Here is a 14,094-nt window from a genome sequence, read left to right as displayed (position 1 = left end):
TGATGTGAAATCAGTGATCCAACCTGATTTTATCATTTAAAACTAAGCTTTTCTGAATAAGAAGCTGGAGCATGAATAAGAAGTGAATAAGAAACTGGCCGAAAAAGAAGCTAACTTCAGCCTCGTATCAGACGATAAGTTGATTGCAACTGATTGCATCACGGTATGGATGTCAGTAGGTAACTATACTAGAGTACAGTGATATTAGGTGTGGCAGAACAGTTTGTTCAGCTCTTCCTAATTTGTAACAATACTATCAGTGCTACTTTCGTTTCGTAGGATCCTTTAATATCAGCAGAGAGAAACAAAAGTAGCATTCATTGCAAGTCAGGGAGAGTTGAACACTAATTTCTTCTGCTGGTGGCTGCTGTCTGATCATCACCCGAAGTATTGCGCTTATAGCGGACACCATGGGTCTCGGTGGCCGGGAGAGACATGGCTGCAAGCGAGTGCTAAGGTTCCTGGATGTTAAAGTTTTACGTTGTTTGGCTAAAACTGTTACATCCAAAAAAATGACCCGTCAAAAAGAAGGTGAGATGCTGAGCTCTGCTCCACAATGATTTCTATATTATACACATTATGTATATACTAACATATACTACACTATCATCAGTATATGCATTTGTCATGGATAACATTAATGATATCTTCTGTACATCTCTTCTTAGTCTAAAGCATTTAGCGGGGACTTAAAAAAAAAGCTAAATTTACTATAGTGCATCATAAAATCATAACTAGTTATACACACAATAATAATAAATTACCTTATGTTGTATTATTTTATATCTAGCACTTATTAAGGCCATATTAAACCACAGTCAGAGCGCTGAAGAACTCTTGAAACGGAGAAAGGTTCATTATCACTGTATTTATAAGTATCTAATCAGTGAGGATCTTCATGTGCCTGAAAGAAGCTCAAAGCCTGATATTATAAAGATAGCCATCAGACACTGGGGAGGAACAGTAAGTAACAGAATGTCTTGACAAGTTGTGTCTGTGTGTTTTAAAATACATTTCAGTTTTTGTATCTGAATATTCTACAGGAGTACAGAGTACATGTCCCTGTGCTCTACTGAACTGAATTCATTTGGAAACCAATAAAGAATTAGTTTATATGATATTTTCTTAAGCTACAGAAATTGTTATCCTCTTTGAATACTACAAGACAAAAAGTCTCTGACACTGATTCCTCTGGGCTACTATCCTTTCATGTTTCTGAATTGTTCATATATAACCCTCAGGAGGATAACAGCAGAGTATGGAGAGTGACAACACTGTCATTTGGTTCCCAGGTGATTCCTAGTTCCAAACTTAAAGATTTCCCCAGTTTGGTCTACACCAGATCTAGAAAGTATTTTTTTTTACTCAATTACAATTTATTGTAACGTTATGTGTGTGTTATTTTTTTTATCCTTTCGGATTAATAAGCAGGGATCTTAGGAACCCCGGTTCATAATACTGGGAAACTTTGGGGGTCACAAGCAGCACTAGCACAGACCAGACTGAGGTTAATTTTCACTATAGCACAGGAACCCCTGCTGTAATGGAAACCAGCTCATGCTATCTAGTGTTGGGGCTGATTAAGGATGCTGTCTTTTTTTTCTCTTCAGCATCTGTCATCTAAACTGGTGTAACTGACACTCATTTGAGTAGTGAGTGTATGCTTGGGGAACCAAAGAGTACAGTACCCCTATCCCGCTCGCTCAATTGTCAGTGGTCCGGCTCACGTGGAGTTTGTGTTTTAATTTTGTTTTACTGGGATATAATCTCCTCCCTTCCAATTCCCTTTTCCTTCTTGATTCTGAAGAATTTTAAGTTAGAGGTCACAACTTGTAATTTGTAATGATTTGAGAGACTACGAGTCTAGACATTTAGTGATATTTTTAAAGTCTTCAGCTAGTCTGATTTTGAATTTGCAGCCAGTCCTGCATACATATTAGAGGTCACATGGAAAATATAGCCATGATGTCACAAGTGATCATTTCCTGTAGGCTGAATGATTCGCTAGTGATGTTGAATTGAAACTGATTTTGTGCCAACATTTGCGAATATTTTGCAGTCCTTACATTTCCTGCAATAATAGAAGCCAGGGCCATGGAATTTGTGACTAGTTGCAATTTGTGGCAGTTCCAGATTTGGCTTATGGGTTAACGCTTTTTATAAATTACCTTCGGTTCAGAGAGGAAGATGTGGAATAGTGTAACATCTTTCAGATGTATGTGCCAATGTGCATGTGATTAATTAAATTTTTTTGTGAGGAATTGTAATACTGGGTTACAAGAACTATTGAATTGTTTAATATGGTGGATTTCCTGGTGTTTTCGCAGGTGAGTAACGCACTCAGTTCACGTAATGACCGGTCTGGACAAATCCCCAGCATTAGCTTGGGAGAAGGGAGCCAAACAGTGGAAAGCAGCCGACAGACTGTGACACTAGAGGTAGCTACATCAAGTCCTACCAAGGTGCTTTCAGTAAATCTGGTTCATCCAGACTTACTGCATACTGTGGTTCATCCCCCACAGTATGCAGGGCCAGCACAAGGAAATCCCAGCCAGGGAGAACAAGGGCTGGGATGGGAAGATAACACAGCCAGCCTGCCACACAGCAGCTTATCAGCGCCCAGAGAGGATCAGCAGTTAGTTAATTGCAGTAGCCCTCCAAGATCTGTGGGGCAGAGCTACACGCAGCGTCTATCCTCTAGCACGCTGAATGACGTCAGGACTGGTGAGTATACCATGAATATATAAATATATATATATATATATAACAATAAAACTGCAAGGCGCCTCATAGTGTATTATTTAAGATATTATGATATATAAAAATGTTATTTGTGCATACCATATATTTGCTTGCCAATAGACGTATCAGGTTATAACTCCTTGTGGCAAAATATTCCTTGTTGCAGAATATTCCGGTCTCACCATATAGAAAACAAAAATATATGTAGGAGAGCCAATATAGTGTAGTAACTCAAATACAAACAGTATCACACCCGGTGACAAAGAGAGAGGGTAGGTGAAACAAGTCAGCTCACAACCACCAAAAACAGTGAAAACAGATTTTTCACAGAGAATTGTGCGTTTCCTATCTCCCAATGGTATTGAGCATACCAAATATGGAAATAAATGAAGCTTATCTGTCACTGTTCCAGAGGTGTTCTCATAAGCACAGTTTCCTCACTTAGCTCAATATTCATGGTTTGAAAAGTCCTTTCTCACAGCAAACAGACAGGGTGTGTCGTGTCAGTGCTTTTTGCACTGACACAGACACACCTACCCTCTCGCTTTGTCACAGTGTGTGATACTGTTTGTATTTGAGTTACTACACTATATTGGCTCTCCTACATATAGTTTTGTTTTCTATATGGTGAGACCGGAATATTCTGCAACAAGGAATATTTTGCCACAAGGAGTTGTAACCTGATACGTCTATTGGCAAGCAAATATATGGTACGCATAAATAACATTTTTATATATCCTAATATCTTAAATAATACACTGTGAGGCACCTTGCTGTTTTGTTGTTATAGATCATCATCCTGTGTTGCACAATTTTGGCTGCCGCTTGGAAATAAGTCTGTGTATTGGACATTTGGGAAGTTTATCCTCTTTTTGTGCTTATATATCATTTCTTTTTTGGAATATATATTTTGTTGTGTTTGTACATCAATTGAACTTGATTGTATAACTAGCGCCAATTGTACTATTTTGCATATATATATATATATATATATATATATATATATATATATATATATATGCTGTTTCAATACTTTTCTCACATTTCTCGACCCCATATGAAAGCAGATGCTAAAAATCAGCTTATCTGGTATCACATATACCTTAGGCAAATTGTCCTTCCCTTTTTGGTATCATGCCTGTACTTTCTTCAGACACCTCTCCACTTTATTCCTGGAGTAGCCTCTTTAAAGGAAGCAAACCATTACTTCTTTAAGATGTGCTTCAGCCAACATTGTATCTGAATTACTGCATGTAAACCACAAGAATGACAGGATTGTTAATCCACCCTTAAGGGTTGACAGGTGATGACTGGACAGATGTAGTGTTGTTTTACAATCTGTTGCTTTACAAAATAGTGTTGTACTCATTCTCCCATCTGTATGGAAAACTGTAACATCAAGAAAGTTCAGCCTGGATGTGTCCACCTGTTATGTATATTGTATGAGGCAGTCCAAGTCACTAAATCCCCCCTCAATCCCTGTCTAATTAGAAATATATTGTCAATAAACATTTTACATGTATTAAGGAACTATGTTCTTACTCTCATACCCATCCATATAGATGTTTGCATAAGATGGGGCACTATGAGATACCATTGCGGTGCCAACAACCTGCTTGTAGTATCCTTCCACATATTGAAAATCGTTACATTCCATTATCAATGCCATGAGTTCTATCAGAAATGCTTCTGGCGGGCCATCATGTGACATTTGGAGAAGTGCATCCCTATCGGCCCAATACACCCTTTATGGGGGATTATAGTATATAATAAACACACGCCCATCATAATAATAATGCATCCTCTGATATCACCACCAGTTTGGTTAAACTATCCAAAAATTTGGTAGTGTCCCTCAAGTAGCTAGGGATCTTCTTTACACAGTGGTTGTAAATAATGATCCAAATATTGGGCTATTGGTTGTCATACTGAGCCACATGCCAAAATGATCGGGCAACCCGGAGGATTTTCTAAGGACTTATGTGTTTTCAGTAAAGTATATAAAATCGGACACATTGGTTTTTTTTTCATAATTGATTCACCTATCCCCTCATTAATTCAACCATTCTGTACAGAAAAATGTATCACTCTATCAACCTTATTTTTAACATTAGTTGTTGGACCAGAATCAACTCTCATAAAATAAATAATAAATAATAAATAATATGGTCTGCTTGTTGTCTATGAATCTCAGCATCAAAGTCTTATAGGACTATTGTTACACCTAAATCAGCAGTGTTTTATTCTCCCTCAGTGTCTTATACTCTTGTCTCTCCTGTTTAGTAATATTATCATACACCAGCTTATTATGTATTACTCCATCCCGTACACCCAAGTCAACCCACCGTAAAAAATGTTATTGTCGGATTTGTGGAGGGGGCATCAAAAGTACCTGTTTTTTAAATCTTTGGACACAGCCTGGGTCAGATTCATTTCTCTTATCATTCACAGAAGAAAACCGAAGAAATGTGAGCTACAATGAAGCACCCCGGCAAAGTAATCGACATACGTGAGTGCAAACCTATTGGAACATATTTATAAATATACATATACATATCTACATACACATATATATATATACACACACACATATGTACACACAAATATATATAGATACACACACGCACACACACACACACACATATATATATATATATATATATATATATATATATATATATATATATATATATAGAGCATAGCAATGTCAATAACAGTAGTGAGGTTGAGGAGAGTTCAGAGCAGATAGTTCCACAGATTCCAAAGGGGTGTTGCAAATAATGAAGGCCAAGAGGAAAGGAAAGGGGGGTAGTGGCCCTAGGGCAGCTAGAATGCAGACTGTGTCCTGTATTAGGGCACATACCTAGACATATTAGGAAAATTGTGGCAAAGGGCAAATTCATTAACATCTGCAAACTAACAGAGGCGGAGTTGAGAGACAAGGATAAGTTGTAGGATGCTCACTGACCCCTGTGTTTTGGTTTTGGTTTTGGATCAGGATTACCGGCGTGTTTTGGTTTTGCCAAACCGCCCTTGTGTGTTTTGGTTTTGGCTTTGGTTTTGTTTGGTTTTGTTTTGCAATTTGTTAATAAAATTACATTTTTTTGGGCTAAGATAACATAATTTAGATATTATTTTGTACCTACATTATTATTAACCTCACTAACACTAATTTCCAGTCATTTCCATTCAATTTTGACCACCTCATAGGTCACAATATGATTTTCATACACCTTCAAAGAAAAATTGCTGCAGTTCTTGCCAGTGATAAGAAAAAGGCCATTGTCATGCCTGGGCATAAGACCAAAAATCCATGTCTTACGTGTGGAATTATTTTTACACAAATCCTGACAACAGCTGTCTAGCCATTTGTAGCATTTTTAAAGCCACACTCAGTAGAGGTAGGGACCTTAACCATCTGGGATCCTCATCCATGTTACATCATTTTTCAGCGAGTTCTTGGAAAGCTGTTGGGAAAATCAGAAACTTAGGTTAAAAAAAATATCAACAAGCATTCCAGCATCATCTGCCTCCCTTCTCTCAGCTAGATCCCAGCACCTGCAATCTATCCCCACCCAACACCTTCATCATCAATATCCCCAGAACCAATAATTTACAGTTAAACAATCCTTTACAATAGGAAGCAAGTATGAAACCTGTCACCTGGTATCAAAGCGGATCACAGACGCCATAAGGACTATGCTAGTATTAGATCTGCGTCCAATGTCCATTATTAATGCAGCTGGTTTTAGACGGTTACCTGAGGTCTTCTGTCCCTATTACCAAATTCCATCACGACACCATCTTACTAGAAAAGCTATTCCTCACCTCTACCAGAAAGTTAATAAAAATGTAATTATTGGGCTACAAAATGCCATTCTACCTCCTGTACACTTAACCACAGATAGGTGGGCAAGTGGAACTGGGCAAAGTATATGGCTATATATATGACTCTGTCAGTCCACTGGGTTGGTCATTCGCCTTCACCAGCAGGGACAGCACCAGCATGTACCCAAGTACGTCACATTTTTCAGAAGTAGGCTACTCTGTGTATCAGCCGCTTCACTAAGAGGCATACAGCTGACAATCTGTTCCAAAAACTAAGGGATGTCATTGAAAGATGGCTAATCCTACTTGGACTCTCCTGAGGATATGTCATTTCTGATTACGATCCCAATATTGTTCAAGCATTACAGCGGGGTTGAATTCCATCACATTTCCTGTTTTGCACACACAATCAACTTGGTGTTACAGAACTTTTTAAAAATGACATGCAGGAGATACTGTTTGTGTCCAGAAAAATGTAGGGTCAATTTCTGGTTTCTGCAACAGCATGTAGGAAAATGCAGCAGCTGCAAGAAGACTAGCATTTGAGGGGAATGTACTTTAGTCCAGCGAAGTAGTCCCCTGTGAAGAGAGTGCAGACTCGGTTAGCTTGAGTCAAGTGATTGCCTTAATAATACATTTTGACAAGGAGCTACAGAAATTTAACGTGTGAAATAAAACAAAGTAAATGTGCTAACTATATTTTAATTGTAGATTAAATACTTAATTTGCTTCGCAAGGATCCAAGAGTTATCAACATCTTGTTTGGACGTCTTCTCCTTCAGTTTCTCTGGCAACTGCTTGTTGTAAAAAAATTGCTTTCCCAAGACACCCAGTGGTGATGCAAATGAGTCCGCACAACATTTTGATATTTGCTCTGCTGTAAAAAAATTGGTCAAAAATCGTGACACATTATCCTCTAATGCCTTACTGTTTTCTTGCAGCTCGGCTTTGACGCGTAACAGTAGTTGTGCACCACTTTTAGACTCCAAATTACTTGGTCTTGCTTGTTCCTAGTGACCGTACAAGAAGAAGGCTTAGTAACATTTTTTGAGAATGCCGAAGGCCTCATTCTTTCTTTGCCACTGCGCATGTAGAATGGCATGTTGGCATTTTTTTTTTATAGGCAGTTAACTTTTCCTCAGTTACACTTCTTTTTCGCTTCAACACGTTCAATTTTTTTTTGGTGTGTGTTTTTTTTCCCTGATTTAAAAAGACTATGTACTTTTACATAGGCTTTACCAGATGATGTATTGGGAACACTACCATCAGGACTGGTGCCAGCACCTGCTTGCTGATTATACTCATATGTGGACTGCTTTGAATCCATTTGAATGAGCCCAAAGCACTTGTAGTGAAAATTATTGTATTAGATAGATACTGCTGACAAATATGACTTTTTGTGACAGCCAGAAAAATTAGTGTTTCACACTGGGGAATATGGGACACCCCAAAGCACTTGTAGTGCAAAATATTGTATTAGATAGATACTGCTGACAAATATGACTTTTTGTGACAGCTGGAAAAATTAGTGTTTCACACTGGGGAATATGGGACACCCAAAGCACTTGTAGTGCAAAATATTGTATTAGATAGATACTGCTGACAAATATGACTTTTTTTGACAGCCAGAAAAATTAGTGTAAAACACTGGGGAATATGGGACTTGTAGTGCACAAAATTTAAAAATAAACCTCCTCTATCCTCCTCTCTTCCTGCTCTAACAATTTCTAATAGAATTTGAATTAATAATAGAATTGAATAGCTTAGAAATGAAAGACTAATACAAAGAATAAGGTGTACAATTATTGCTCTGTCCCTGCTCTAATACAGCCTGTGACCTAACCCTGCTCTCTCCCTCTGTCAAATGGCGATGGATTGCTGTGGAGTCGAGTATTTATGCTTTTCAAATCTCGCGAGAACGGAGCTCAGAAATACAAATACGTCACGATGACGTTTTGCCTCAATTTCGATTCCGAATGGGCGGGAGAGTACCAAGCCTGCTCGGCTCGGTACTCGGATAGGCGAAATTCGGATGGATTCGGATCACGGGGAACCGAGCCCGCCCATCTCTAGTGCACACAGAAGCATACAAAACTTAAAAATTGCTTGTTTGGAATGCTCGTTTACACTGGTTGTTATATACAAGTGCTCCTGAATCAAGGAGTGAGCATGATAAAATGTATGTATTTCACTTATGTCAACCTGTGGTTCGAGGCGCAAAATTGTATAAACACAAATAGGTTCGTTATTTCACAGAGGGGCTTAGCAGGGAGCAGGGCCGGATTAACCATAGGGCTAACTGGGCTACAGCCCAGGGGCCTTTGGCATCCACAGGGGCCTTGAAAGTGCTCAGCAGCAGTATTGATCGGTCGGGGCGCCCCCGGCGTGATCAGTGCTGATGAGCACTTTCACTGTGGTCCTCCTCTGGTGCGCTGTAGTCTCCTTACTGAGGAGATCTCGTGAGTCTCACTCCCATGAGATCTTCTCAGTAAAGAGCGTACAGCGCACCGGAGAAGGAGGTAAGTGCCGGGGGGGCTCGGATCATGGAGGGGGGGGCTCACGGGGGAATGGAGGCCCCCTTAGCCCAGGGGCCTCCATTCCCTTAATCCAGCCCTGGCGGGGAGGCACACATAAGCAAGAGGAAGCCAAAGGTTGGGCCTGTAATGAGAGAGAGTGGGCATGAGAAGTTCTGCAGTGCTCATCACCTGGGTAAATAGTGTATCACTAGGAAATGAGAGCAGCTTAACAGGTTACATATTGTGGGCGCAGCTAAAAAAACAAAGCAGCTAGCCAAGTAAATTTAGGTAGTAGTCTAGGATTTCGGATTTCTACACAGGTACCCCAAATAAAAAGAAGTAGCATTCGTGAAGAAAGGTTAAAATACCATTAATAAAGGACACTGCTAGCGTCAGCAAACATAATAATCAAAAATCCATCAAAACACAATCACATATTATCAGGGTAAAATCATAAAGTAATTGAGATTAGATTGCATGGTATATTCCTGGTCAACCACTCCATACAGGTCTTAATCATTTCACCTTTGCACCTAGTAAAAAGGTCACAGGGAAATTTACGCTCATACATCATGTGTATTTTAACGAAGGTGGGGTGAAGGGTGTTTAGTCAGTGGTGCCCTTTGTGGAGAGCAATGTCCTTATGGTGTAGATCAACACAGAATTGTTTGTTTTTTGCCTCCTGCCATTACACCTGGAAAGTTTTAGATTTATGGGCTTCATGTATGATAAGTATTGCTCTTCTTGCTAGTAGGTCCTGTGCAATTTTCACAATTTAACAGCCTGCTAGAGGAGCTTTGGAGAATTTTGGCGGAACTTAATATCTTATGTATTCATAGAAATAGATACAAATGTAGACTTCCAGCAGGCAAGGTAAAAAAGCTTGAAGGTTTGTTTAGCGTTTATGCGCAGGCAGAGAAAGTGACACCAGCCCGCAAGCAATCCCTCCTGGGTTTATTATGGATGCAATGTAATTCTCATGGGTCAAAATATTTAGTACAGAAGTCAAAAGAATAATATCAGGGAGTAAAATGTGTTATCATTTCATGTGCATAAGCAAGAGTTGAGAAAATAGTTATTGGTATTATCATCATCAACATTTATTTATATAGCGCCAGCAAATTCCGTAGCGCTTTACAATTGGGAACAAACATTAATAAGACAATACTGGGTAATACAGACAGACAGAGAGGCAAGAGAACCCTGCTCCCAAGCTTACAATCTATAGGACAATGGGAGTTAGAAACACAAGGGCATGTGCTACATCATATTGCACATTGGACCAGCTAGAACGCAAAGGTAAAAGTATTGAGTGGGCTGTGTGTGTTGCAGTGTTGGTCAGAGGGATGTTGTCTTGTGTTAGCTGTGTAGAGGATGGTAATAGGGTAATCTAGGAAATGAAGATGGTGGTTGAGGAATATCATAACCTTGTCTGAAGAGGTGGGGTTTCAGTGAACGCTTGAAGACTAGAGGAAAGTCTTATTGTGCGTGGGAGGGAATTCCACAAAGTGGGTGCAGCCCGGAAAAAATCCTGTAACCGAGAATGGGAGGAGGTGATGAGAGTGGAGGAGAGACGTAGATCTTGTGCAGAACGGAGGTGTCGAGTAGGGAGATATTTCGAGACTAGTGAGGAAATGCATGTCGGTGCAATTTTGTTGATGGCCTTGTATGTTAGTAGAAGAATTTTATATTGGATTCGTTGAAATACAGGCAGCCAATGTAGAGACTGACAGAGTGGCTCAGCAAAGGAATAACGGTTAGTAAGGAAAATCAGTATAGCCGCTACGTGCAAAATAGATTGTAGGGATTCAAGTCTGACTTTGGGAAGTCCAGTAAGGAGGGAATTGCAATAGTCGATGCGGGAGATGATGAGTGCATGAATTAATGTTTTTGCGGTGTCTTGTGTCAGATATGTGCATATTCTGGAAATGTTCTTTAGGTGTATGTAACATGATTTAGATATAGAGTTGATGTGGGGAATAAACGACAGTTGTGAATCAAGGACTACACCTAGGCAACCAGCTTGCGGGGTGGGATTTATGGTCATGTTATCAACATATATATGGGAGCATTTCACTGATCAGTTTAGCAGAGCTCACTTACTGCCTTTTTAAGTGCAGCCCAATCAAGTTGTTCACAGAGGCAGCCGGGTCTATAAGGTTATGGTACTACCTGGACGGGGATGAGTGCACTCAACCAAGGAATATGATGCTATTGGAATTATTCCCCTTTGTAGTCTCTCTCAAAATTTTGAGACACAATCTGTTCAGCGGTTAAACTTTTGGTGGGATAGCATGGAGGTCATGCAGGCTATAAAAAACAGTCCACATCATCCCACCCAGTATGGAGGCTTTCGTGGAGGCTGATAGAGAAAAAGTGCATTGTAACATCATGTTCAGAGCAAAACATTTGCCAGAATGTGGCAACTGACGCTTTATCATGCTGGAAGTTGGACACACAGCAGTGACACCACAAGCCAAAATTAGGGATTGTGGGGCTGGTAGAAGGAAGTACAGGAAATCCACATCCACCCAAACACTTAAAACTTATAAGTGCAAGCAGCAAGCATTGGCATTGCTAAAGTTGTTTGGTTTTATATTCATTTGACTAGCCCTTTTTATTCCTTATCTAGAAATGGGATCAATAGAGACAGTCTGCCAGGCACATCGGGGGAACCTACACCGTTGTGCGCATTGACCCCGAGAGAAAGGATGTTACGACGTAATGCTTTCATGATTTAACACCAGGTGGGCGAAGTGGGGAGTTGCACTAATGCTGGCCCAAGGGGTGTCCTAGCAGTGTCTATATGGAAAGAACAACATGCTCCACAAATTAGTTGGTCTCCAGTTTAAGTAAAGTCACTGACATGCACCTGTTTTCCTGTTATGTTAGTTATTTGTAAATAAATATGAATGTTCTTTACATAAATAAAGTGTGCTTATTACACATGCTAAAGATGGAATTTAGAACTGTATGAGTGAATATTAATATCAAACAGAATATCCCCATGGCCCATCAATGTATTTTTATATTCATTACCTTGCATATGTTAGCATTTCAGTTTTATTTTAATGTGTAGCAAAAAAAAATGTTTTTATTTTTATTGTCGTACCGTGTTAACCAGCAAATATAATATTTTTTGGGTTAGAAATAAAGGTATCACTTCTATAATACTTTTGTCTTTTTTGACACAAAAGTATTTAATATCACATAGTTTTATTCTTAAAATGCTATGCTCCTTTATACATAGTTGCTTACATTAGCATTGCAGTTTTGTTTTTTATTTGGAATTGTTGAAATAAAAAAAATAACATTACTTACTTTATTGCATTGATTTTGTTTTTTTCTAAAAAAAAAATTAGTACAGAGCCTTAAAACATTAAAATATTACCATGGAACACGCTTTGTGAGCTTTAAGTATGTTTGCTCTATAATGTGTAATTTCAAAGGGGACCCAAAAATCTACAAAGTCTAAGCTCCCCTCCTCCTTTTTTCTCACACATAGCCGCCAATCATGGCAGAAGCATTTTATTTGGAGGACGACAGGCGTCGTTCCCTCCAAGACCAGCAGCTGGTACACTGTTGCCGGCCAATGGAGCGTGTCTTCAGGCCACATGTCAGATGCTGAGGTGTTCCATCATCATTGGCTTCCACCTCATGTCAGAGTGATCTAGAAGCCCTGCTCAACATCCCTACAACAATACCACCACTGGCTAAGCTATTGGCAGTGTTGCCCCTCCTTCCAGACCACAATGGGTGTCATGGCAGGATTGTCCCAGCCCACATTTAGTTGTGTGCCCAATGTGGTGCTGCTAGCTTTCCTGTCACGCATCTATCAATTTATACATCTACTACTTGATGAGGTGTCCCTTGTGCCCATAAAGCCTCAGTTTGCCACCATAGCCGGCTTTTCGCACATTGTAGGGGTAGTTGAAGGTACACAGATCCCTTGCCCATTGGGTGGAAATGCATCTATTTTTTTGATACAGAAAGCATTTCCACTTTATCAATGTCCAGGCTACATGTGATGCATCTCTCCAGATTCAAGGCAAGGAGGCTCAAGGCCACATGGATACGCGTGGCTAATTTTTTACTTTTGTCATTCACTTAATATTTTATTGTTAGGTCTATTTTGCTGTAAATAGATTTGTATACATTGGACAAATAAAAGGCTAGTTTTGCATATTTGTAAAATGTTAACACTCTTGCATTATGGTGTAAAAAAGTGTTAATAAAAAAGCGTGGAATACTGTCGGATTAGAATAGCGCCACATCATGTCAAAATATGTCCCTCATTCTTTCTATCATTGATTCAACTATTATTTTTTCTCTTCAAATGAGACAATGCTTACTCTTTCCACCCTTATCTCCTCAGTCCCAGTTTACATCCACACTCAGAGCATATCTCAACACAAGCGAAAAACACAAAAATAGATTTGCACCCATGCTTGTCCCCTGGACTAACTATTCCCTGTGTTGCTTGATGGTAGCTGCCTCCTGGTCACTTGATCCATATGGGCAGGGGGGGCAAACAGGTGTCACGGGGCAGAAGGGGCAATTGGTGCCACAGGGGCAGGTGGGGAAACAGGTGGACTCCCAATATAATGAACAATGGCATCAGTCAATTTCTCAAGTGTCATACGAATCATTGTAGCGTTGTTTGCAATGCGATCCATTTTTGCATGTAAAGCGTTGGTGGATTCAAACATTTTTTGGAACAAGTGCCCCGTCACAGGTGTCCTCATCTGTGACCTCACTTGGCTCTTTGGCATCTGCATCTAATATAATGGAAGGAAAATATAATATCTTAATCATCTATCTTTTTGTCAATAACTTTCAACTTTAACATATGCATCCATTTATAACTTAGTTATTCTCCAAGGGAAAATACACAGCAATCTTGCCAGCATGGGTAGAGTATCCAATAGGCTGACTAGGTTGCAGTCTAGAGCGCTAGGCTTTAGTAAGGTTTCTGATGCAAAATTGCCAAGCTCATTTGCAAAACGGC

At 39.6% G+C, this 14,094-nt stretch overlaps 1 protein-coding gene across 1 annotated transcript; it reads left to right on the top strand.

Moving 5' to 3' along the window:
• The first annotated feature begins 248 nt into the window (after positions 1-248).
• On the top strand, positions 249-12,301 carry LOC142139446 (uncharacterized). The gene is made up of 5 exons (XM_075197055.1): positions 249-531; positions 791-963; positions 2,328-2,724; positions 5,194-5,251; positions 11,719-12,301. The coding sequence occupies exons 1-5, from the start codon at positions 411-413 to the stop codon at positions 11,825-11,827; spliced, it is 858 nt and encodes a 285-aa protein (XP_075053156.1). The 5' UTR covers positions 249-410; the 3' UTR covers positions 11,828-12,301.
• The last annotated feature ends 1,793 nt before the right edge of the window (positions 12,302-14,094 follow it).

This window comes from Mixophyes fleayi, chromosome 2 (assembly GCF_038048845.1).
Source record: "Mixophyes fleayi isolate aMixFle1 chromosome 2, aMixFle1.hap1, whole genome shotgun sequence".
Lineage (NCBI taxonomy): Eukaryota > Metazoa > Chordata > Amphibia > Anura > Limnodynastidae > Mixophyes > Mixophyes fleayi.
Note: the sequence above shows the minus strand (reverse complement) of the source record. Positions and strands in the feature narration are given on the sequence as shown.

Excerpts from the sequence above, each read along its gene's own strand:
- LOC142139446 (XM_075197055.1), top strand. The coding sequence starts at position 411 with ATGGGTCTCGGTGGCCGGGAGAGACATGGCTGCAAGCGAGTGCTAAGG. Across the intron at positions 532-790 it reads AATGACCCGTCAAAAAGAAG|CACTTATTAAGGCCATATTA; the intron begins GTGAGATGCTGA and ends TTTTATATCTAG. Across the intron at positions 2,725-5,193 it reads GCTGAATGACGTCAGGACTG|AAGAAAACCGAAGAAATGTG; the intron begins GTGAGTATACCA and ends TATCATTCACAG.